This window comes from Ambystoma mexicanum, chromosome 3q (assembly GCF_040938575.1).
Source record: "Ambystoma mexicanum isolate Mex_15411 chromosome 3q, UKY_AmexF1_1, whole genome shotgun sequence".
Classification (NCBI taxonomy): domain Eukaryota; kingdom Metazoa; phylum Chordata; class Amphibia; order Caudata; family Ambystomatidae; genus Ambystoma; species Ambystoma mexicanum.
Window position 1 is genome coordinate 67,935,933 of NC_090926.1, and position 26,284 is coordinate 67,962,216.

Below are 26,284 nucleotides of genomic sequence, written 5' to 3' on the forward strand. Positions count from 1 at the left end.
AGCTCTTTCAGGCCACTGACTGGCAACAATTCTGGTCCTTGCAAGGTTTGGTGGGGAACAGTGCAGTTTCTGTGCTCCAGAGATTCAGCAATGGTTCCAGTGTGTTAGGCGATCCTCAGCACATCAGGCCCCCCCACATCAGAACACTGCTCACATTCCCCCAACATCTCCACCCCAGCTTCGAGGCTCAAGGGATTCGGTGAACCCACAGCACCGAAAACACCGTACCTTCTTTGGTGTACGGGCTCGATTACAACCTTTCCTGCATTGGCAACTGCCTTGGAGGATATATCGCAGAAGGGGCGGCGTTACGTCATCACGTCGGTCACGTGATACAGTGTGGCGTTCCTCACGTGATCTTGGTGGACGTCACATGGCCCAGAGACGTCACATGACCCAGGGACACACAGTATAAAGAACCGAGAGGCAGGACGATCATTGCTTCTCAGCTGGCTTCGGACCCTGTTTGGCGTTACTACTTGCTCCTTGCTACCTCGACCACGGAACTCTATCTTGGACTCTCTTGGACACCCCTTTGTACCTTTGCTTGGAACTGTTTACCTGTTGCCGGATTTTTGGACTGCACATCGACTTGTCTTTGGATCATCCCTGAGTATCTTGCTGTACTTCTACGCCCAAGTCAAGCCCTATCTTACAGGTGGCTTACCCGTATCCACGCTTACCTGCGGTTCTACCACTCCAGGGACCGCTGTATCTTTTTGAGCCTCGAACCTCTCTACTAGGTTACCTGGGTCTCCCTTACACCAGATAGGTAAGACACTTTAGATTCTTTTGTTTACCTGCCTGTATTGTGATTGCCTGGTGCTTAACCTCATTCCTTCTTGACAGCAGCATCGGTGTTCCAGAGGCTCCGTGGATCTGGGAAGACATCTCTCACCTGTGGCCTCAAGGGTCGCACAGCGGGTTTCTATTTGTTCCCCTGTGCGTCACTTGGGGACGGAGGTCTCATCGGTCTACACGACACTCAAGTCAGAACACAGTGGCAATGACGAGTATCTCCAAGCAAGTTGGATTGCTGGTAATGGTCCCACACCAGACAAGAAAAGAACTGCTGTTACTGGTTTTGGCACTCATGACCATTTTGCTGGTTGTGGAGACCCTGTACCAAGAAATGCAGATTGTGCCAAGCGGAAGCAGTTTCGATAAAAGATGGACTCCGAGTCCCAACATTACTTTTAGCTTCTTGAGTGTCTGTTGCAGTGCCTTTGCTTCTAGGTTGTAAGCAGTATGTTCGGTTTCCAGTGCTTCCACATCTCTGCGTTCGGTCCACACTGGAACTCGGTAGCAAGGCATATTTTGGGGCATGAGGTCCTTGAGGCTTTCAAAATGACTGTGTATGGCAGGTATGTGGAAGTGTTTGCTAGTTGCTCTGGTTGATGGACGTCTGCCCACTTAGGTCTGGGAAGAGTGCAGGGACTAGCAGAGCCACATCACAATTCCCCTTTTGTTTTGTACCTTCTGAGATTCTTCAATGGTTTGATGAGGTCAGTGCACAGACCCTCTGTTTCAATAGGAATTTTGAAGGCTGAATAAAATTCAGCTCCCAATTGCAAGGTTGTAGTTATTCAAACATTTGGCAGTCAGTCACCCAATCATTAAGGGGGTTTCTGCATTCAAAGTTTCTGAGCATCTTCTGGTTGTGGATTTAAGTCTGAATCCAGCAACCATTCACCAACTGGTCAAATCTGGTTCTGGCAACTGTAGGCATTGCTCACACTGGCCATGATCATCATAACTGGTAACATCTGTATACCACTCACTCTCACATAGCAGACAATGGATAGCTGTTTGACTCTACACTGAATATAAGTCGGGGAAACCACTGGGTACACACACATCTGGCTGTACTGAATTGGAATTCTTAGCGCTATCACCAACCAGTGGAGCACACACATCCAACTGTGCAAGGAGTCACACAAAAGGAGCAGGATGCCTTTAGAGTATCCCAACTCTAAAGCTGTAGGGCCTCAATGTGGCAAATTTGGGATTCGTGAGAAAAACAGGTCATGACAGCAGACATGAAAAAAGTGAAGAACTGAGGGGGCCTCGGACAGAGGTACATATTAGGAATGTAGACCTCATTTCCCTTAAATGCACATCATTCTTCAATCTTTCCTAACTATCCTGTGATCCTTCTGTTCTTTCTATTCTTCTTATCCATCCTTCCATCCATCCTCTTTTCGAATCCTCCTGGATCAACCTTCCACATCTTTCCTCGCTTTGTTCCCAATCTATCTGGACTCCCCACCTCCCCCTCGCTCCTTTTCCTATCGGTCTATCTTCATAGCTATCCTCTATTGTTCCAGCATTCCTTCTTTCGCATCTATCCAGCTTTGCAATCAATGCTTATATCTGTGCATTTAACGTTCCTATTGTTCTACCCATCTCCATTTTTTCTATGCACCTTGCTCTCTGTCCAGCCTTACCAATGATCCATCTACCACTCCATCCTTCCTATCTACTGTTTCATACTGCCTAGCCAGCGATCTTCCCTTTTATTCTGCTGTTCTTATATCATTCCATCATTCATTTGTATCCTACTTTCCAAAAGTATACACATCTATCATGCCCATTGATACATGTAACCAGCTTTTCTATATTTCCAGACTTCGCATCTATCTTTCTTATATATCCATCCAACCCTCACAATCTTAGGTTCCTAGTTTTCTGCTCTATCCTTCCATTCATCATTTTCATCTGCCAATCCTTTTTATAAATGCACGCCTCGAAAAAGATCTACAGACAGAGAAATTAAGTTTTATGGCATAGCGTTTTTTTGAAATACCATGGTGATGCATGAAGAAACACTACTGGCGCTTAATGTGCCTTTTCAATCTCCTCCACTTACTGGACACAGTAGAATACAGTTTCCTATAGACCGCAAAGAGAGCAGGATACCACTGTTTGTGAGGTGCCATTAGGCAAGGCTAATATGAGGTGTGTAATGCATTTGGGTGACAGCTTCAAGTTTGCAATAGCTTGTTGGTACCAATTAGGGTTAGAAAAAGCCTACAAGTTACGATTTGGGTTAGGGTTTAGATGAATGATTCTGTAAACAATGGACCAGTAACCGAGGACCATTAGGGTTTGGATTAGTGTTTAATCCATTCAAATAAAGAGAGCATTTAACAGAGCAGGATGTTATCAGAAATAATCTGGTTGGCTGAAAACTGATGCAGAATGTTATTATTTACATTCAATCCTTTGTACTCCACAATGCAGGCTCTTCCTAAAGACATGTATGTTGTTGCACATCAGTTGTAGAGGTATGCAGAAAGGGCTACAAACCGCTGCCTAATGTTGGCTACACTTGTGAAAATGGATGAGTAGGGCCATGGATGAGTAGGGCCATTCATGTAAATAAATGAGCCGGCAGTCGGGTGTCTCCAAGCAAACTATATGTGAAGGGCAACAATTTACATGTCTATTTTGTGGCTCAGCTTTGGGCAAATCATCTGCCCCGACCCCATGGGAGGGGTTAATTGAGTTATGGCTGCAATAAACCTCAGATACAACAGGTACCAAGCTTTAATGCAGCTGCCGCTCTTTTCCAGCCACTCACCTCTGGTCCGGAATGTACAAAAAAGAACCTGAAGTCTGTGTCAATGTTACATTGTCCTTACCACTTCCTCAAATTTCTTATATTCTCGCTATGGCACAGCACTTCCTATGGAAGCTCAATTAGCCTCAGCTCTGGGTCCTCGCTCTCCACAAAGAAACTGTAGTGGTCATTCTGGTGCTTGCTGCTGAAGCCATTGCGTGTGGAGCCTAGGGAGCTGTGGTTGTCACTTTCAGCCTCACTCAATGTCTTGCAGGTTCCACCTACAATGTTGCCAGAGGCTGTATCCAGCAAGCTGTGGCCCTTCATTGACACCTCCGGACTCACTGCCAAGACTCTATCCGGAGCCTTAGCTCTCCCATCTTCATGCCCACCATGTCATTAAACAATATGTTATGGACAATATGTCAGATTCTCCAAATCCCTTGCAATGCTTCCCTTCCTCAACACTGGAGCCTGGCCTACAAAGTCTATCACGCTCTATAATCTCCAAATACATATAAATCAATAGAGAATAATTGTTCCAGCTACTTATCAATTCTATAAGAAGACAACATTTAAATAACCCTGTGCAGGCCTGGATCGCATAGCAAATAACTCACCCAGCAAGCCACAGTGCATACAGTCAAGGGTCTGTTGTGGAATATTTTAACATACTGTCTGGTGTAATTTAAGATCTTTAATGTACCATGCCAGTTCTAGGCCACATAGGTACCTTTTTTTGTCCAAACTACTTAAGGTTCACTGGCCGCGCCTCTATGATCACTTGTTAGAGAAAGCAGAAGGCTGACACCCACGCAGTCAGGCAACTTGGTTATCAATACACAGGGTACAAAAGTGAGGGGAGCTGAGCACTATTTAGCTTCTGCTTGTAGCCTAGAAGACCCTGATTAGCTTGACACAAACATTAACCAGGCACTACTATTGGCTCCCAATGGCAACCAATGCCGAACAAGCACACCTATGTGAACTTAACTATATGTGTTTGGGACAATCTGTAAATAAGCAGTAGGACATATCTATACAACATTTAGAGCAATGGGGTCATAAATAATGGACAAAATGATACGTTTGAATCTTATCTAGAAGTTACGTTAGCGTAATGCTATGCACTAGCTCCTCATTCCCAGTGGTAGCTCCTGTCACTGGTTAATGCTGGATACCCAGGAGCTGCTCTTAGCTCCTCCTTATCAAATAATAATTTCTATCCCAGAGTACAGATGCACCTCAGTGCTGCTCCAGAGCCCACTTCCCATCCCCAAAAGCCACCTTGCCAACAGGCTTGAATGGAAGATGGTCTCAGATTGATTTCCAGCTAATTGGCATTAACCTGGCACACTGCTGCCATCAAGAGGGCAGCTGTTGACAGTGAAATTAGTGCATAGAATCATTTCCGAAGGGGCACTCGAAAACACAAGGTCGAGTACTATGAAAATGGCATTTGACTCTACTAATAAGTATTCAACTAGGTTAGTATTTGAATGGATTTCATGAGGCCTGAAATATATCTAGCCTTAATCCTTCCTAAATCACCAACTTTTCCATCTCCCCAACATTCCCATCTATGTATCCTTTCATCATTCCTATGTATCTGTTCATCCCTCCTAACTATCCTTTCAGCCTTGCAATCCATCCAGCTTTACTAACTAATCTAAGTAGGCTTCATACCCATCCTTCAATCTACTGAATCGCTCTTTGGGACTCAAAGATATAGATTTTAATGATTTCTCTATTGAGGTCTCCTGTGAATGTAGAGAATTCCTGGCCCATATTTGACCCCTGAGCCAATATTTTGCCTGACTTGTGCATGCATAATGTGATTGCAGCTTATAAAATCCAGAAATAGAGGCTGGGATCTCCTCAGTCCCATCGTAAAGAAGAGTGGCATCTCACTGGAAAAAATATTTCACGTAACAAGAAAAAAAAGTAAAAGTTATTGTCAAAGCTCCAAACTATATAGAAGCAGCCCTCACCACCGGCATCCCTGTAGGAAAGATCATCTTATCAAAGGAGAACATTCTGGCTTCGATTGCAGCTTGCTTGACATTTTCCATTTCCCCTTTTGCAATTTCCACTATTTTCCCTGATCCCTTTCGCCTCTCATTTTCTTTCATTTAATTTCCCTTTCCGTTAACTTGATTGGCGATACGTGTATTTTCAGTGTTCCTTTCCAATTGTGGGCCAAAGCTCTTTCCCCAAATATATAAAAGAATGCTCTGCTTGGAAGCCCTCAATATAGCCTGATTATGGTTACTACAATATTGCAGTTGTGAAATTCAGAGCTCTGGTCACGCACAGCTTCCTTATTGTGCCCCTACTACAGTGTTTCAGTGTTCCTCTATTGGCAACATAGAGTTTTAATTGGCTTTCTCTGTTTTAATACATTACCACAAATCTAGAATCTAGTCCTAGGTCTAATCCTATTATCGAACCACATTTTTGTAAAATAATTGGTATTTCGCATGATTTTTGTGTGAAATAAGTTGCTTACTCAAGAAGGCTAACTCATTAAACTATCATAACTAGAAATAACTACCTTAATCATGGATAAATCTCATGAAAGAGCGCATCCAAATTGTGAACTTTTGAGGTTTCAAGGGGTGGATACCTTTCCGGAAATACACCCACATTTATAAGATCGTTGTTTGACAAAGCTTCCAAAGAAATACCATCGGTGCGAAATGTCCAATCCCATGCCTATACAAAAGCCAAACCTGTTGGCTTTACCACTGCTTATGAAGAGGTGTTGCTTGCTTGCTCCATTTTAGTGCCAGGACTTCCATTGCAAAGGTTTAAAGCATACGCAAGTTTGTGCTAAAGAATTATGCAATCGCCTGCTAAAGGTTTAATTAATCAAAGATTGCATACTGCCAACTTGCTTATTTTACAAAATGACATTGTCTGACTAACATGGCAATACCCACTTTTTTGTTCAGTACAAATTAATGGGCAACTAAAATCGATTTTTATTTTCTGTTGAGGGCTTTTTTCTAGACGGTTAAAATGACCAGAAAACAGTGCGACTTTCTTCTCCTCCTCACCCTAATGTATGGGAAATTGGCCAATAGTAATAACGCACCATGCAAAGGCAGATCATCACAACTGACAATGATACTGCATCCTATTATTAGAAATAGATCACATAAAAGATAAGGAGCGGTCTCACAATTCTGACATTAAGGTACTCAATCACCGTTAGAAGGTCAATGTGCATGGGAGGGGCAGGGGGATTCACAGGTCTACATGTGTTCATTCTCCTCAGCTAAGCAAGCACCTGTAACTTACCACTGGAGCTCTGGCTGCATGCATCCATCTCAGAGTACTCATGGTCTACTGGATGTAGATCTTCTTCCTCCTTAATCGTAACAGAAATAACTGCGTGTTGCGTCCCTAATATGAGAAGACACGCCTAGTTATGCTTTACTCAGAAACAAGATATAATTCAAAGACAAAAGGACATTTAATAGTTTTTTTTTCTTCAAAGTTTTGATTGCTAATTTTTATCTGAACATTACCGCATTTGATTGGTATATTGATGGCTGGTTTCACACTAGTATCTAAGCTTCCATATGGCAGGCTTATCAGACATCATTTTTTTTGCGAAAGCCACCCAAATGTAGCGTCTTGTCCTTCCCTCTACCTCCTTCCCCCAAAAGTGTTACAGATTCTGACCGCAGTTTGGACCACATATCGGACATTTGGAGGCAGGGATTAAAAACATCTGGTGAACTGAAAAAAAGTGAGTGACCAGGAAAGGACACTAGGGGTTGCTCTCTTCATCTGCGAAGTGCTAAGAAAGGAGCTGGTGGATCTCTGTGCCCTCCAATAGCACTTCCACACCAAGCCATGTACAACTTCAGACTGAAAAAAAGGAACCTTCATTCAAAGCTCATGAACATGCACCGCATTTGCTGCTGAGAAAATAAAATAATCAACTTTACAATCAAGCACATACGATAACATTGGTTCCCGTGCTTTTCTATGCGAATGGATGGTTTCAATGTTATTGCATGTACTTGACTTTCCTTAAGGTGTTCTATGAGTAAATAAGCCAGTGTTGGTCTCCAACACAATTCGTTTCAATCAAGGGGAATTCACACCCAAATCCCCCACCCACCCCTCAACTCTGTCAGTCCCCCACTGCTTTGTCCAAAGCCCCCGACCTGCCCCACACCATACCCCTGCTTCGGCACTGCCACCCTCCTCTTCATTTACCCATTCTGCAGCCTCTTCCCCATTGAGGGGATTTTATGGGTGGCTTTTCCTGGGTGGTCTCTCTTGTGGGCAGTCCAGGAAACGTGGTCCATAAACCTACAACAAACTAAGGACCATCTGAAGAAGCGAGGTACATGTACTCTTGTTTGCACCCTCGCCCTAAATGTTACTTTGTGCTATAGACCATTAATTTATGTGGTGTTATATCACATTGCGTAATACTACATGTCACTACACCTCATCACGTTCTACGTATCGTCTTTGCTGTTCTTCTTGGCCTTCAAAAGGTTTTTACTGCCGTCACCGTCTAGATTATATACAGCCTTTTTGAAATGTAGGAGTTCCTTTAGCAAAAGGCTGGAGGGGCTTGCTGGTCCCTATGATGTAGCTTAATTATGTAGCCAAATGGGGCTTCTTCTAAAATCTTACAAATATGTCTCGGCCTAGTTCCTAACTCACTAGTTAGATGCCAGCTCCTCTGCTGTCCCCTCTAAAATATGTTTTAAGAAATTTGAATGGCCGCTAACCTTTCCAACCTAAACATATGCTGTATGTATGACAGTGACCAAGATCTTCGAGTTCCTAGCAGGTTCAAAAAGATGCATAGACTTGTAACAGGATAACTAACAGGAACATATTTCACATAGGATTTGTGAGTTACATCTGACAGAAAATGAGTGGAAAGCCTAAGGTGAAATACCACCAATGATAGTCACCGATCGACAATTTAGGGTTGTGTCTGGAGCCCACGCGAGAGAAGAACGTGAACCATCAGGAGTGAAAGAATGAAGTGGAAATGGAAGATCATCTAAAAGGAAAGGAAAAAGATAGAAGAGAAGGAGGGAAAGATAGAGAGACCAGCAGAAAGAGGAGGAACTGCTAGGAGGCAGAGAAAAGGAGTAACAGCCTTTTAAACATGTGCCAGAAAGCTACTGCTAAAGTTGTGGAGGAGTGTCCAGAATAAGTTCCAAAGATAAAGAGAGTTGAGGAGCGAATCCCTGGATAAGCGGCTAGAGTGCCCGAACCAAAACGTAGGGAAAAGCTAAAGTACCCAGAGGGGCTCCCAGACATTGTGGGAGTTCAGATCTCTGTTTTACAAACTAGTGGCTCTGGCTTTGCGGAAGTGCCTAAAGCTTCGGATCTGTACTTTTGTCAGGCTTGTGACTTATGCACTGTGTGAAATAAGCTGCAATTACAGAAAGACTCTGGTTGTTCTCTGCTTCACCTTGTTCAAGCAGATGAAGGGACACCAGAGAAACGGCTACATTGGCCTCCTGTAATTTCACAGCAGAGCAATTTAATGTTTATGACCCACTGCAGTTAGATCACGGGCAAAACATTTTAGTGGCATGCTACTAGCCAGACATAAAAAGTTACTTGCCCACTGAGTTCTCCACATACACACAGCACACCATTTCCTACCTTCCCAAGAGTATATTTTCTCTTGCCAATGGCAAGTGCAAATTGTAAGGCCTGCGTTTGATCAGAGTATGTCAGTAACTATTTGCTAATGGCTTCCTCTGATACAGTAACACAACAAAGTTGTCCAATAACATATTTATGTTAACTGCTGCCTTGGCTAAGTCTTGCAGGTTTCAATACTTCAATAGACCCGGTCACTAGTAAGTGGCTGTCAGAATCGGTGGCCTATGCTTGACAGTGGGGAGTCAGTCCCAAAAAGCATTCTCCTGGAGTAGAACCCACTGTTACCTTGCTGACATGCAGTACAATTCGCATGCCATCTTTTGTATCAGAATTTCTGATCATTAGACAACTTTACATTAAATATGCATTAATAGTGCACATTACATTACATACATCAATGCCACTATAAGGTGACACATATTTGCACGAATAGATTTTTTTTCATATTGGCAGTAGACCATCAGATTGAATCTTGATTTAAACGTTTAAAAGCCCATTTGATTTTCAAATAGGTCACTGATAGTAATTCATACACATCATTCAATAATCTTTTAACATGGAGGCAACATTGAAATTCATGGACTAGACACTGGAAGTAGCTCCTGGGTGTCAGGATGTTCCTCTGTCCAGGTGTTACTTCCCCAAGACTTATAAACGTCCAGTGTCAAGAATGGAGTGCCTGAAAGATGGAGGAACTTGTGCTTTCCCCAAAATGTGGTATGAAGAAATCCAGGTGTTGAATTCCTCTTTCTATTGCTGACTGTTTCTGTTGAACCCTATCCCTTGCCAATTTGCTTTACATTTTTTCACTCATTACATTCTATGTATATTTCATTTCCATTTTGTTTATTTTACATTTCTCTTCTGTCAATTCTTCCATCTTGATGCTAGTACGAGTCTTTACCCATCTTTGCCCCTACATCGTAACTCTGCCACTACATATTTTACTGCATGAATCTGTTATTTTCCCTTTACTGACACAACATTTGTATTCCTGCTGCCACCTCTTTTTCTGTTAGGTGACCTTGTTTAATCTCTTTCTTACTTCAAATGCATCAGAATGAAGCACAAATACATAATATACAACAAATCTAACTTCCAAAAGAGAAGTAACTATAACTTAGTGTCCAGTACATATGGCCATTCATGCTTTACATGTCTGCCCAAGGTTTAATAATGCACCTTTTATACATATTCCCATAGACATAGTTAATATCAGATAGGTATATTTGTGTTGCACCAGATGACTTAGGGAGCCAAAGGGTAGCTACTGGTAGCTGTTGGTATCAAGCCAACCATGCTCTTTTAGGCACTACCTAGGTGTTAAATAGCTCACAGCAATTTCGAACCCTGCATAAGTGATGAGTAAATATGAGTTATGCATAACTTGTTTTCAAATTGTAGTCACGATTAATCAAGCTTACTACTGAAAAGGTGCTTGTGGCTCCATCTTTCTAACACATTTATTCAATATCTAGCTGCCAAAGAGATCCAGTGAGCATTCTGTTGCCCAACGCATACACTGTGATCCCCAATTTAAAAAAGCATGTGCTGGTTCCCCTGCATTTATCATGTGCTGTCTAAAATATGCAATAAAGCTGATGTTTTGGTACCCGAGAGCAGGTTTGCTTTTGGTAGCCTTATGTTATGGTCTGTTTTCTTTACTGAGCAGATGTGGATATGGGGGTGTGTGTGTGTGTGTGTGTGTGTGTGTGTGTGTGTGTGTGTGTGTGTGTGTGTGTGTGTGTGTGTGTGTGTGTGTGTGTGTGTGTGTGTGTGTGTGTGTGTGTGTGTGTGTGTGTGTGTGTGTGTGTGTGTGTGTGTGTGTGTGTGTGTGTGTGTGTGTGTGTGTGTGTGTGTGTGTGTGTGTGTGTGTGTGTGTGTGTGTGTGTGTGTGTGTGTGTGTGTGTGTGTGTGTGTGTGTGTGTGTGTGTGTGTGTGTGTGTGTGTGTGTGTGTGTGTGTGTGTGTGTGTGTGTGTGTGTGTGTGTGTGTGTGTGTGTGTGTGTGTGTGTGTGTGTGTGTGTGTGTGTGTGTGTGTGTGTGTATGTGTGTATATGGGATACATTACTCACCGTAATCGTATTTCTGATGCTTGTATCTGCTTAGATTCACATGCTGTGCATAGGCCGACATCTAGTGGAAGCTGCGGAGTATTACAGTTTGTTTTTCGAAAGTCGAAAATGGGCGTCGACACAGGCGTGCCAGTAATACTATCCCTAGTGTGACGTCCACTGTACCCAAGATCCCTCACGCGTGTAGGATCCTCAGATTGTATTTTTTCTGACATGAGGAAGCATGAGGAGTAGCGTGAGTACAGATAATCCAAGCAGATAGACAGAAAGGTAAGACCACAAGCAATCATGCGCCTTCTCTCGGAGGGGAGGAAGGGTGGGTCGCATGTGAATCTAAGCAGATACAAGCATCAGAAATACGATTACGGTGAGTAATGTATCCCTTCTGAGGCTTGTGGAATCTGCTTAGATCACATGCTGTGCATAGATTAGCGAGCAGTACCAGAAGAAGGAGGTGGGATGTGAGAAGGGTCATGAGCAAACAGGTGTCTTAGAACCGCTTGTCCCACTTGTGTATCTGCCTTGGAATGAGTGTCAATGCAGTAATGCTGAGTAAAAGTGTGAATAGAGCTCCAAGTAGCCGCTTTGCAAATGGTGTCGAGGGGAACATTTGCAATGAAAGCCAGAGTGGCACCAATGCCTCTAGTAGAGTGGGCCCTTGGCGTAAAAGGCAGAGTCTTTTCAGAAAGAGAGTAACACAGCTGTATACAGTTGATAATCCACTTCGAGATAGCGCCCTTAGAGACGCGATCCCCCTCTCTGCCTGTAGCTACGGAGACAAACAGTTGATCTGTTTTCCTTAGCGGTCTGGTTTTATTTACATAGTATAGGACCGCCCTACGCACATCTAGAGTGTGTAGTTTCACCTCAGCCGAGCTTTGCGGGTTCTGGAAGAAAGCCGGAAGCTCGATGGACTGGTTTACATGGAACTTGGATATGAATTTAGGTGAGAACCTAGGGTGTGTGCGTAAAACCAGTTTGTCCTTGTGGATAGTAAAGAAAGGATCCTGCACTGACAGAGCCTGAATTTCACTGACCCTTCTTATGGAGGTAATGGCTACTAAGAAGGCCGTTTTAAAAGTCAGGTGTTTGAGACTACTTTTATGCATGGGTTCGAATGGGGGTCCCATGAGCTTAGCTAGCACCACGTTGAGGTCCCATCCTGGCGGTGGGTTAGAAATAGGAGGGTGAAGTCTCTTTACTCCTTCCATGAAGGCTTTAACCACTGGTACTTTCCACCACGAGACCTTGTTATGGGATGTGGTGTAAGCCGAGAGGGCTGCCAGGTGTACTTTCAGCGAGTTAAAAACCAACCCTGCATCCAGCAGGTGGAGCATGTATGTTACAACGTTGGAAGGAGTGCAATCAACCGGGTTGATTTGTTTATACTGGCACCAGATAACGAATCTTTTCCACTTATCAAAGTAACAGTGCCTTGTATTTGGTTTCCTGGACTCCTTTAGAATGTCCATACACCTCTGAGGTAATTTGAGATGTCCAAACTCTATGACTTCAGGAGCCATGCTGCTAGGTTCATAGAGTTGGGTTCCTGATGCACTGTTTGACCCTGCTGCTGGGACAGTAGGTTGTACCAGGCTGGGAGTCTGATGGGTTCGCACACCGCCATCCTGCGTAGGTGTGGAAACCATGGTTGTCTCGCCCACATGGGAGCAACTAGGATGAGCGTCATCGATTCCTTGTTCATCTTGTACACCACCTTCCTGATGAGAGGAGTTGGTGGAAAAGCGTACGCAAACATCCCTGACCAGTTCATCCACAGGGCATTCCCTTGGGAGTCCGGTTGGGGGAACCTGGATGCAAATCCTGGGCATTGTTTGTTTTCGCTTGTGGCGAATAGGTCTATAGTGGGGAAACCCCACTGAGAGAAGAGATCTTCTACTACGTCTCTGTGAAGGACCCATTCGTGTTCTTCTGGGAGGGAGTCTCTGCTTAGAGCATCCGCTAGGGAATTGAGCTCCCCTGGAACATGTTGCGATGACAGGAAGATGTTCCGTCTGAGTGCCCATATCCATATTTTCTGGGCAAGCTTGGACAGATTTGGCGAACGAGTCCCTCCTTGTTTGTTCAGATAGAACATGGCTGTCGTGCTGTCCGTCCTGATCTGCACCGACAAGTTCAGTAGATGGGGCTCGAACGCCCTTAGCGCTCGGAATACTGCCAGAAGCTCTAGCAGATTGATGTGGTTCTTGGCTACTGAGTGAGACCAGAGACCCTGAGCTGTGTGGTGGAGATGGTGAGCTCCCCACCCAGTCAGGCATGCGTCTGTAGTCACCACTGCCTGTACTTCTGGATCGTAAAAGGGTTTTCCCCTTGCGAGATTCTCTCTTGTCCACCAGAGTAGGCTTTGTACTAGTGTTGGCGAAACGACCACTAGATCGTCCCACTGACCACTTGCCTGAGACCACTGTTTCGCCAACCATTCCTGCATGGGGCGCATGCGCAGACGCGCGTGGGGGACCAGGTAAATGCATGACGCCATCATGCCCAGTAACCGCATTGCTTTGCGTACTGTTATCTGTTGACCTGACTGATAATGCGGAATTTGCAGAAGTATATTCCGAATTCTCTCTTCCGAAGGGAAGGTCAATCCTTTCTGAGTATCTAGGATAGCTCCTAGAAACTGTTTTGAGGTGCTTGGCACCAGACTTGACTTTTTCTCGTTGATGGAGAAGCCTAATTCGTGGAGGAGGTCGATAGTCCTCTGAATGTTTGATCTGCAAATTCCTGGGGTTTCCCCCGTTATGAGCCAGTCGTCCAGATAAGGGTACACCGGGATTGCTTCCCTGCGTAGGTGTGCAGCCGCCACCGCCAGTACCTTGGTGAAAACCCTTGGTGCTGAAGCTATCCCGAAGGGCAGTACCTTGAATTGGTAGTGGCGACTGTCTACCTTGAAGCGCAAGTACTTTCTGTGCGCTGGGAGCATGGAAATATGAAAATAAGCATCTTTCATATCCAAGGTTGCCATGTAATCCCCCTTTTTTAGGAGGGGGATTACCTCTTGTAGCGTGGTCATACGGAATTTTTGGGGCTTGACATACTTGTTGGCAGGCCGTAAGTCCAATACTGGGCGCATTGTCAAATCTTTCTTTGGCACAAGGAAGTAAGTTGAATAGATACCCTTGTTTACCTGGTGTCCTGGGACGAGTTCTATCGCGTCCTTTTCTAGCAGAATGGCGATCTCCTCGAGAAGGATCCTTTGATGCTCTAGGGAGTGCACTCTTTGTCGTGGGGGATGATTCCGGGGACGCTGCAGTAGTTCTATACAATATCCTGCGGATACTGTTGACAGCACCCATCTGTCTGAGGTGATCCCTTCCCAAGCCTGGGTGAAGGTGGAAATGCGTCCCCCTACTGGGGTTGCGTGGCAAGGGACCCTGAACTGAGCATCACTGTTTTGGTGGAGGCGTGCCCCCTCCCTTGTTGGGGCTGCCTCTGCCTCTTCCACGACCTCTCTTGTTACCCCTGCCGTAACTTTGGGTAGACTGCTGGTTGTTATTCCATTGTGTACCCTGTCCCTGGGCATAGTTGCCTCTTTGTGAATTTTGGCCGCGTGGGCGACGAAAATTATTGTTCCCCCTCTGGTTAGGGGGTTTGTTGGTAAGCTGGCCAAGGGATTTGAGAGTCTCATATTCATCTTTGGCATTTTTAAGTGCGTCTTCGACCGCTTTCCCAAACAATAGGTCGGGTTCCACTGGCTTGTCTATTAAAGAAGCCTGGGTCTCTGTCTTGAATCCCGACTGCCGTAACCACGCATGTCTCTTGATAACAGTACCTTCTGCTATCAATCTCCCTGCGTTGTCAGCGGCGTCGAAAGTTGCCTTTAAAATGCAACCAGACACGGCTCTCCCCTCTGCCGAGATCCGAGCCAGCTGGCCCTTTAACGGTTCTGGAGCAGAGGCAATGAGCGCCGCGACTTCTTCCCATTGATGGCAATTGTAACTAGCCAACAGGGTGGTGGAATTCGCAATCCTTGCTTGGTAGGCGGACGTTGAGGCTACCTTCCTGCCAAACCCGTAAAGCTTTTTGCTCTCCTTGTCGGGAGGAGCTTCTGATGAAGATAAGGGCGTGCCAGCCCTTTTTCTAGTGTTGGTCACCACTAGGGAATCTGGTCTAAGATGTCCCCTTATATACAGAGGGTCAGACTGGGCTGCCCGGAAAATCTTTTCAATTCTGGGGTTGACAGCTCTGGTGAGGTTAGGATTCACCAGGGAAGGATCTATTCTTCGTTGGATGGATTTGAGGATAGGGATGGTCTGAGCGACCGGTCTTCTCTCTCCTACAAACTCCTCCGCGAAGTCCCTTTCCTCCTGTACACCGTGGGTGTCGATGTGGAAGTGTTCCGCTGCTCGCGCGAGAACCTCGTTAAGGAGGGGCTGGTTATCAACTGGAGAGTCAGTAACTGGGGCTTCGCTTTGTACTGGGGAATCTACTCTGTACATTTCCTGCTCATCTTCTTCCTCCTCCAGGTCCTCATCTTCTGCATAGTAATCTGTCCCGGTTTGTTCTTCCATAATTTCTAACTCCTGGTCCTCTTTCGGGAAAACTTGTCCCTGGTAACTGGGGAGTGGAGTAGAATATGGAGTGGAGTAAGGCTGAACCTTGAAGGGTTCAGGACTTTCGACCCGGGGCTTTTTACTTAGCGGGATAGGATCGGAGGAGCCTGAGGGTGTGGCCCCTTGAGGGTTATATGAAAGAAAGTGTTCTGGGTTATTGTCATAAAAATCAGCCAAGGAAGACATCCTAGACATAACTCTGTCTATGTCTACACTGGACCATTCCCTGGAACAGGGTATTACTTTAGCAGGTGATGATTTATGGGACTTTTCAAGGGTAGACTTGAGTTTACTTGTCTGCCTAGGGTGAGAGGATGGCTTTACAGGGGTGGAAGGCTGTGCTTTCCGCTGTTTCCCCCCCTCCCCGTGCGTGGAAAAATGTTTTCCCTGTCCCTTGGAGGCCCCAGAGACTTTCGACGCCTGGCGCCGAGGGTCTGGAGAGGTATTTGGGCGTGGGGCCTCACTGGTGTTAACCGCGGTCTCGGTATCTTGGAGCGCGGCCTGGGGGTGGAAGTCGTCTTCGTCTCCCGACGATCGAACTTCCGTTAATGTGTGTAGCGAGGCACCCTTGGCAAGAGTGGATGATTGCCTTGCGTCGTGAGGTGATCTCGATCGAGAGCGCCCAGAGGACACCGAGTCGGACCGTTCTTTTTGTGCCTCTTTCCGGGAAGTCGACGTCGTCGAGGTCCGGTTGGTCTTAGTGTGTTTAGTGTATGCTATGTGTGTAGCGCTTGCGTCGCCGGGGGTCTTCCCCATAGCCGCCCTGCCGGACGACCTTCCGAGGTCGGGGACCTGCGCTCGTCGGCTGTCTTTCGACGCCATAATGCCCTCGCCGTCCGAAAGTACGGCGTCGCTGCCATCGCTGAAGGCGCCCTCCGCTGCCATGGCCTCCTGCCTGGCGTGGTGGGCCCAACGCTTTGTCGAACGGTCCTTAAGTGTCTTAGGTTTAAACCTACTACACGCTCTGCAGTTCGCTTCGGGGTGATCCCTCGGCAAGCAGAGATTGCACGTGGCGTGCCTGTCGACCCAAGGGTATTTGCGATTGCACTTGGGGCAGAATTGAAAAGGGGTACCCTCCATACGCACCTTAAGGCAGCGGGCTGCTAAGTGTAGGAATATATAAATGTAAATCTATATATCAAGAGTGAAGAGTATGTACCACCCCCCACTCTCCCTACTTGTAAGGGCCGAGGCCAGCGGCCTACTAGGCCCGGGCCGAGGCCGGCGGCCTTCCTAGGCCCAGATCCGTCGTGCAGCAGCCGACGGTCGATGACTTCTCCAGCCGTCGTCGAGGTTGAGGGTCGACGTTGGGGTGGGGAAGGGAATGAATAAGAAGTATAATTATAATAACAGCAAAAGTATGGCTAAGGCCAGGGAACTCCGCAAGATGCTTCCGACCAGTATGGCGGAAAAAAACAATCTGAGGATCCTACACGCGTGAGGGATCTTGGGTACAGTGGACGTCACACTAGGGATAGTATTACTGGCACGCCTGTGTCGACGCCCATTTTCGACTTTCGAAAAACAAACTGTAATACTCCGCAGCTTCCACTAGATGTCGGCCTATGCACAGCATGTGATCTAAGCAGATTCCACAAGCCTCAGAAATATATATACGCATTGAAGAGTGAGAGAGTAAGAGGACGAGTTGGATGGGTTTATTGCTGAGAAAGAGGCTGAGGGATTGAGGGATGGATGGATGGAGTAGCAGAGTGGGAGATAGATGGAATAGTGATCGAGGGCGAATGTTCAATGAGTGGATTGGTGAGCAGGGGGGGTGGATGGATCAGTGACTGAGGGGGAGCAGGTTAGATGTACGGATGAATTGTAGAGTGCAAGTGTGTGTGCTGTATGGAGGGATTGGTGAGTGTGATTATTGGGTCTGAAAGAGAGGTTGTGTGTTAGGTTAGTGGGGAGAAAGGTAAATGAAAGATACATTTGCTCTTGTGTTGGGGAGAGGGAAATGGAAGATATCTTTGTGATGATGCTTGCAGACCGGAAGTACTCTGTGTTTTGTATCTGAGTCCTGTTCCAAGGGACCTGCGTTGAGAGTATGGAGGCATTTGTGTCCAGGTGGGAGCCTTGTAAGCTTGTGATATGGAAGTTGATTGTAGTGTTCTGTTTGATGTCCATCGGGAGGGTTATTCATTTGCTCTGTACGAGTGGCTTAGTTAGTACAGGTGTAATGGGCTTGAGTGTAGACGACAAGATGGTTAGCATCCGTCTGGTGTGGCCATGATGATGCCTGGGTAGTATTGCCCTTCAGGTAATGTAGGCATGAGGAGATATCAGGAAGCACTGCAGAGGGGGCCGGTATGTCTTACAGTAGACAGTGTGCAGTGACTGATCTTTTATAAAAGTGGGGGAACACAGGGAGCGGAAAACATAGCGAGCATACATCAGTGGGTATTGAGTAGGCAGTGGGTGAGACTAGTTCCAGAGGGGAGCTCAGTGTAGGAATTCCAGAAAGGACACTAGGAACAACTCAGCATAATAGGAGGTCAAAGTGTGATAAATAAGACCCAGTCATTTGAATAGAATTGGACAGCAAATCACAATAGGGCATTAATTGCATTGGGCACGTGAGGACAACATCTCAATGGGGCAAAATTAGTGTGACACACAGGAGCAACAGTACAGAAACACACATGGGAGGAAAAGCCAGTGGGAGACTCAGAGTGGGGTGCCTGAACAGTTTATAATATGATATAATCCCTGGTGTGCAGTGTGTTTATTTCCTGGCTTCTGCTGGAGCTACTGTGAGCGGCTAATGAGACATTACGAAAAAGTATATCAACTCCGAGGCGGCACGGAGCACATGTGCGGAGTCCTGAGATGAGTGCAGTCACTCGCCAGTCAACCAACTGTACCAAGTGGCTGGACCGCCTATTCCCAAAAGCAAAGACTAGAAAACTTGGTAGAGGTGAGATCCTAAAGGTGCCAGTGGACCAACTGAAAAGCCTGCAGCGTGCAAAATTTCTACCCAGCGATACCTCTATCAAGGAGACAATGGAAGCCATGGAAGACACCCTGCCATGTCAGCCGGCAGGTAAGCCAATGTCAACCACAACCTCGCCAACATCACCTACACTGCCAGGGACACCTAGTTGTGGGCTGTCTCCTAACTCTAATCACAGCCCCCACACGATTCCTACTGATTTTCGCTCGAAACCAGCAGAAAAACAACCCACCTATCAATGGTTTCTACCTTGACAATACAACATAATACGACCATGGACAGTTTTGAGGGGGCAGGTGTGAGAGAGTAATAATGGACGACAGCTTGCTGATATTTATGCGGACGGCTCAAGCAGCCATGGCTAATAAGAGGTCAATCTCTGAAGCATCAGGCGCTTTCATGAAACATTCGAATTAGTTTTCTGAGAAACAAAACAAATACTCAGGATCGGACCTTCATGCTGGGGAGATAGTACAAACAAATGGAGAGAATAAGACTACCGGTTCACCCCTATATCGAGGGGCTCAGGAGATACGTAGCCCTCATGCCCCCGGGTCTGATACATCGGAAAGAAATTGAGATACTGAGCAGTTGACCAGTACTGAAGTGTCTCCCCATTGGAACACTGATAAAAGCTCAAAAACAGAAATGACCCATGTCAAAAAAGGGAACGGGGGGGGGGGGTCTGCCGCCCAATGCAATTGGCCTCCTTTAATACCCTAGGATCTAAAACCACTAAACCCAAGGTCCCTAACATACAGACAGTGAGGGCCAAAAACGCTAAGGATATATCCTCATTCCAGAAATGGAAATGGAGCAGTCCGTTAAACTCCCCAACAGGATGCAAAAAAGCACATCCACCCAAAGTACCGGACACGGGTTCTGGCATCAACAAAAAATCACTTACAACCCACACTAAGATCAGTCAAGTCACTGATTAGCTAGAAAGGTTCAGGGTGCCTGGGGGGTGGGTTGAATCCCTCCCTGCTCAAACATCGTCACCACATAGCCTACACCCTCCAAGGACAGGCTAACAGGGAGAACAGCCCAGCTCAAAAAAGCACCAGGCTATCCTCGTATTTAGAGGACTCAATATAAGATCTACCCAACAGATATAGGGACAACATGGAAGGAGAAGAGAAAATATGGCGTAAGAAGCCAAAAAGCCCTTTGGCCAATGAGATTCTAAAGCCTGAGGGACCCTGTGGTGCACTCCTTGAAATACTATGAGGCATTGTGGAAATGAGATCCATGATCGAAGCCCTGGATGCATGGCGATGGGAAACCACCAGGAGGTGGGAGGTGAGAAAAAAAATGACAGATAAAGTCCAGAAAATCAGAAAATAGGAAAGATGTTTGGAAACCGTAATGCCAAGCACAAGGATGACGTCATGAGCCTAGAAGTGACAGACCCACACCATCAGGATCCACTGGAAAAATCTGCAGCCTCAGCCCCATTCTCTGCCCCAAAGGAGCCAGTCACCCCGACACAACTGATCCTCAACAGCTCCTTACAAGACACAAAAAAGGGGCACTAGCAAGCAAAGATCATTAACAATAGGAGCATCAGATCATAAACTGACAAAGCCATACAAACAAGACTCCTTAACCCAACTGTCAGTGGTCACGATTGCTATCGCTCCCGTTATGAAGCTACATTAATCGATCCACGATACCTTATCCAACCAAACCCCCCTGCCAGCCATGGTACACTCAAAAATAATTTTCTATAGAAGGCTACATCGCCGCAAGGTCGATATTTGAGGGAGACCAACCCCAGGAAAGCCACCCCGAAGATAAAGATAGAAAGGGACCTATGATAGAACGACAACCAGCCACTAGCGTTCATAAGGAGAGGAGTGTATTGGAGAAGAATGGCACCCCACAGCTGTTTGTGACAAGAAATCTATGGCGGGGAGTATCACTGCACAGTCAGAGTTCGCTGGAGGAGATAAAGTGGCTATAGAGGATGAAGAACAGGCTGAGAGTCAAGCCCAAGATACAATCATGATATTCTCAGAAAAGGAACCTATCCCTTGTTCGGAAGTAAAAAGAGGAGAAGGTATGAAATACCTTTGCCCTGTGCAACACAGACAAATCACAGCGTGTAAGAGGGAACGACTCAAGAAATGTCTTCAAGAAATTGACAATGCCAGCAAAAGAAAGAAAACGGGGTGGAAAGCATTAAACGAATAAACAGAAAAAATCCAGTACTAAAAAATAGAAGACCCCCAACAAAATACTGAAGAGGACCAAAGGGCCTTGGAGGAGCAAAATCCTTAATTGGATCTTTCTACCTACACAACTGAGGAACATAAGGAGGACCTCCCGGAACGAAGACCTGAATATTCTCCCTCTCCTGTAGATCAAGAAATATGTCTTACACCATTAGCGAACAGTGACTTGAAATGGGTCTCCCCCTTTCTCACACTGGCTGAAAAAAGAGATCTTGAAATTGAAAAATCTTAAAGGCATGGAAGTGAGCCCTAAACCTATGATGGATTCTGCTGCGCCTAAGGGGGGGAGTGGAGGAGTAACTCCTTACGGTGTCAACCAAATCCTCCCAACAAGAATCATAGTTGCCCTATACACCAAGCCTTCTCGCTTTCAGGAAGTAGGGAAGCAAGCCCTCAAAGATCAGTGCACTGGGAGAGACACAAACACCGGGCTCCCCAAGCCCAAAACCTGAATAGGTACTCGGACCCTCAACACAAAGAATGTCGGAAGACTGTGTCCGGCCACAAATGCCCAAATAAAGACTTTCACAGATGTCTCAGGTTGGGAAGAGGGGTGAATAAAGGAGATGACTTTATTTTAAACAGACACAATGTGTTAAGACTATGCCACTGTATTCCACAATTAAGCCAAATCAACACAGAGGATTTCGCCACAGTCGAATTCAGGCAGGGAGATAGATCGGACCTTGTCCATCTACACCTGAGGTCTATTGTGGTTAAAAACCTGATGTTGACCTCAGCGTCGAACTTCCTCATGTTGGGTTTTGACCTTAGAGATTAAACGACAAGGTCAGTGGAAAAACGCCTTGATCTACACCCCGGAATTACATTGAGATTAGGGGAGAGTGCTAGAAATCACCTAGCAGAGAAAGGAATGTTGGAGCAATCCAACCATACCAAGAACACAAAAGGTCATATAGTGGAAAATAATCATTTAGAAGATGGAGAAGATAGTTCACCAAGAGAATGGAAACCAAATTTAACATTGACAATAAACTGTGAGGTCAGTAAAGACCAGACAAGAAAAAGTGAATACAAACAACGACCTACGAATAATTAAGTAGACAGAGATTCCTGGGCCTGGCTCCCGGCAGCCCTGGGGACTAAACAAACCAAATAGCAGAGACCCCATTCGAAAAAAATAAAAGAATAATAAATAAATAAAAATAAATCAACCGAGACTCGCCTCCTGGAATACGAGAGGTTTTCCTCATTTAATGGGGGATGAGATCTACACTGAGATGATTTCTGCCTCCACGAAACTTGGTTAAGGTCTGAGCCCTCCTTGGATGGATTTGCTGTGTTGTCTAACTCAGATATTTTGGGGGAGGGTGTTAGACCGAGGGCCAGCCTTTTGACCATGATTAACACTGAAGCAAACTCTGAAATAATTAAATATAGGAACAGAGGACCATACATACAACAAACTACCTTGCAAAACAAAAACAAGAGCCTTAAACAAAGGGAGCCTACCAAGAGCCATCTGTCATTAATTAACATTTATTGGAGTCCTACCATCACAGATAACAAAGAGCTACTGGAGCTAATGGCTGATGCAAGTGATGAAGTGTATAATTTTGATAAGCCATCTATTATCCTATGTGGCTATGGGGTGAGTGAGGTGAACTGGACTACATTCTTTGGATCACTATTTAAGGATCTGCCCTCAAAAATGGGAGCTACCCAATGGAACGACCCCTCAAAAATGGGAGCTACCCAAGGGAACGACAAACATCTTGGTTTTGCCGTATGACCAGGAAGATCTACTTAATTGGATCAAATGACTGAATCCATCACGAGCCCCGGGACCTGGTAGGCTATCCAACATGTCCTTGAAGGAAACGCCAGATCGGTGGGTGAGTTTGCTGGATATGGTGCTAAAGAACATTCTGTTATCAAAATCCACCCCAAGAATTACCGGCCTATAGCCTTGTTGGACGTAACAGAAAAATGTATGCAGCATTATTACTTAAAAGACTGAATTAAAGGTCTCAACAAAATGGCTTAAAAGACGTGCTCCAGGCAGGTTTTGTAAAGGGGTTAGTGACATCTCCCCAGGCTCTCCTAATGGCACTACTAAAAGCAAAGACTCTGAGAACAAACAGCAAGCTACATCTGGCGTTTGTAGACTTTTCGAAGGCATTTGATAGTATAAACAGACAACGTCTATTGAAGAAGCTTGTGGATTGGAATTGTTCCCCCAAACCTCTTGGAACAACTTCATGGGCTACACACAAATTCCTCAATAAGAATTTGCCTCAATGCAAACAGGCTTCTGAGTGAAGAAATACAGACAGGTAGAGGAGTTGAGCAAGGCTGCTCCCTAGCCGCGGCCATCTTTATTCTGTAAATTTCAGACCCTGGAAAATTCATGGAAGACACTAGAAGTTTTCCGCAAAATATTGGCAAGGTTAAGAGCACCTATTTACTATATGCAGAGGACTTGGTTCTGTTCGATTATACTGCAATAGGCCTCCAAAGGCAAATGGACAGGTTGGCAGAATATGCAGTGGAGAACAATTTGGAAATCAACACCAACAAAACAAAGATTCTTACCTTAAAAATGGCCCAGAACCCAGAAACAAGAAATTCAAATGGAGACTCAATCGAACAGAAATGGAGTCAGTAGTAGATTCCATTAAATATCTAGGTATTCAGATCTCGAAAAGTAAAGTTGAATTGCACTCCATTGATGCCCTAAGAGGAAAAGACGCAGCTAGCCAAGCTTTGATCCTATAAAAGAAATGTTGTAGATACTCATTGCTTCCGTGTTCTGCAAAACTAAAGTGGTACCACGCTCACCTATGGTGCTGACACCCTACTTGCTATGCCATTAAAACATTGGGCAACCTTAGAAGGCCTTTTTTTGCAAAAAAGGCTCTCAGCTTGCCTAGATCCCTATCGATACAGATCATTAGGAAGGACCTGGGTGTGATATCAATGACAATGGAAAACATTAAGCCTCTTTGGAAAATGGCATGAATGACAACTCCCCACCTATGATTAACTGGATCAAACCCGAATTAAGCAGGGGAGAGAAGAACGCTCTGGTCAAGTGGGGAGAAGACTGCAGAACATTATTATCGTTGGTTCAGAGCTTGCTGGATGACCTCCTGACAATCCCTGGAGAGTGAAGAAAAAACTCTGGACTACTGATGTATCACTGGATTATCACTATAGAAGAAGAACTACAAATTACACCAAGGTTTAGCACACGAGATAAGAAAACAAGGAGAGATTCAACAATATCTCAGAAAGTGCCCAGAGCCGGCCCTGAGAACTAAATTTATGAGGATTAGATGTAATCTGCACAGAACAAGGGAAGTGACATCCCCCATAGTCAGACCGGAAACTGGGGGAAAAAACGTGCAGGTTCTGTAATGTGGAGGACTCAATTGAAACTCATTTCCATCTATACACTACCTGCACTGCCTTGACCCAGGTGAATGCTCTGTATTTCGGGCATTGCTTGAAACGTTACAGAGCTATGTCACCTGAAGATTGGTGCTGAGAGGTGAAAAAACCTCCCTGGTAATAGCAACAGTTAATTACTTTAGGAACTGTCTTGACGCAAAAGTCCAGATAGAAGCATTTTAGACTTTTTAGCCATGGAGATGGACACGTGCGATAGGAAATGATATGCGAAAAAGGAAACTGTTTGGAAATTTTATGTTTTGCTAAAACTTTATTTCTTAAAATAAATATGCAAATAAAAAATATATATCATATATATTCGAATGGTGAGCAGGTTAGAAAAGGATTTAAGCAATCAAGCCACAAAGCACATTTTAACATGGCCTAGCCTGGCATGATAAGGCCACAACAAGGAAAAACAAAATATTAAGAGTTTAAAGAAAGCATGAAAGGTCCTCATAAAGGAGCAAAGCCTGATCTTCCTGCACTCCTGTCATTGGCCAATGCCGACAGATACCATTTCCCTTTCTCACTTTGCCACTGTCAATCTAGCGCTCTCAAATGAATACACTGTGCATTGTGTGCAGCATGTTCCTGGGAATTGCCAGATATATGGTGGGAGTAGTCTGGAGACTCCGCCCATTACATAAGCCGAGTGACAAGAGTTCTGGAAGGTATGAACATTCGGTTAAGAGAAAAAGAATGGCAGGGATATGAGGATGCAAAGCCTTCATTTCACCTTCACGAGTATGTTGGTCGGTAGCAGAGCGCCATCTGAAACCTCACTATCATGTTCAGGTGTTGTACTCAGTCAGCTTTGCTAGAAGCTTTGCCAGTCAGGGGAAAGAAATGCATTTATCAGGCTATTACGTGACTCCTAAAGGCCTTATACCCCTCTCCCACAGCACACACAGCTATTGGCTGAAAATGAATCCCCCCCCCCCCCCCCCCCAATCAACCACCTCTGTAACTGTTGTTGTGGTGGCTTCATGCATGGGTTGATGAGAGTAAAAGGTAAGCGAGAGATGGATGAGACAAACTGTGTGAGAGGCTGTATAACGGATGGATGGATGGATGGATGGATGGATGGATGGATGGATGGATGGATGGATGGATGGATGGATTGGTGAGTTGAAGAGTGAAAGGGTATGTGTTGGATAGGTGAATGGATTGATGACTATGAAGGAGAGTGTTGACTCAATGGATGAGGATTGGAAATAGAGAGTGCATGGGTGAGTGTTCGATGTTTGGATGCATGTTTGGCTAGATGGGTTGCTGGGTGAGGAAGAGGTTAGGCAGAGTGTACGATTTTAAGTTGAAAGCTACCAACCACATATATGAGTCACTCACCCTCATATGCAAACAAAGGCCAGTACATAGCACAGCTCTTTGCATGCACAGAACTGCTTATCGCCCAGAAGAAATTTCTACTTGCTAGTGGCGAGTGGAAATCATGTGGCCTGTGGCTGCACGTTGGATGGATTGGGGGAGTGAGTAAGAGGGAAACTGTTGGAGATCTTTATGCATTGGGAGTGAGCTAGTGAGTGAGAAGGTAGGAGTTTAATGGATTAGTGATGGAGAGTCAGAGGCTGGGTATTGGATAGATGGACTGATGAGTGGCACAGTAAGGATGAAGGAATATGGATTCTAATTAAGACCACAAGTTAGAAGGTGTGTGTTGCATGAATGGATGGAATGGTAAGGGAGTACAAGAGTGACTACTGGATAGACGGATGATCTTTGAGTGAGACAGTGATAGAAAAGTGAAGGATGGGTGGATCGGTCAATGAATTTCTAAATGAAATA

The 26,284-nt window shown here is 45.3% G+C and overlaps 2 protein-coding genes across 4 annotated transcripts in view; one reads left to right on the forward strand and one right to left on the reverse strand.

The window, feature by feature from the left end:
- The window catches only part of LOC138582141 (zinc finger protein 567-like), a 428,111-nt gene that overhangs the window by 77,637 nt on the left and 324,190 nt on the right, over positions 1–26,284 (forward strand). The window lies entirely within an intron of this gene.
- Positions 1–26,284, reverse strand: part of LOC138582138 (zinc finger protein 883-like) — a 115,840-nt gene that overhangs the window by 36,788 nt on the left and 52,768 nt on the right. For 2 of the 3 annotated variants that reach the window (XM_069653150.1, XM_069653149.1), the window contains exon 3: positions 6,866–6,970. The exons of the other annotated variant lie outside the window; for it this stretch is intronic. In XM_069653150.1, coding sequence (XP_069509251.1) covers positions 6,866–6,970 — 105 coding nt within the window. The remainder of the gene's footprint in view (positions 1–6,865; positions 6,971–26,284) is intronic. 3 annotated transcript variants of the gene reach the window in all.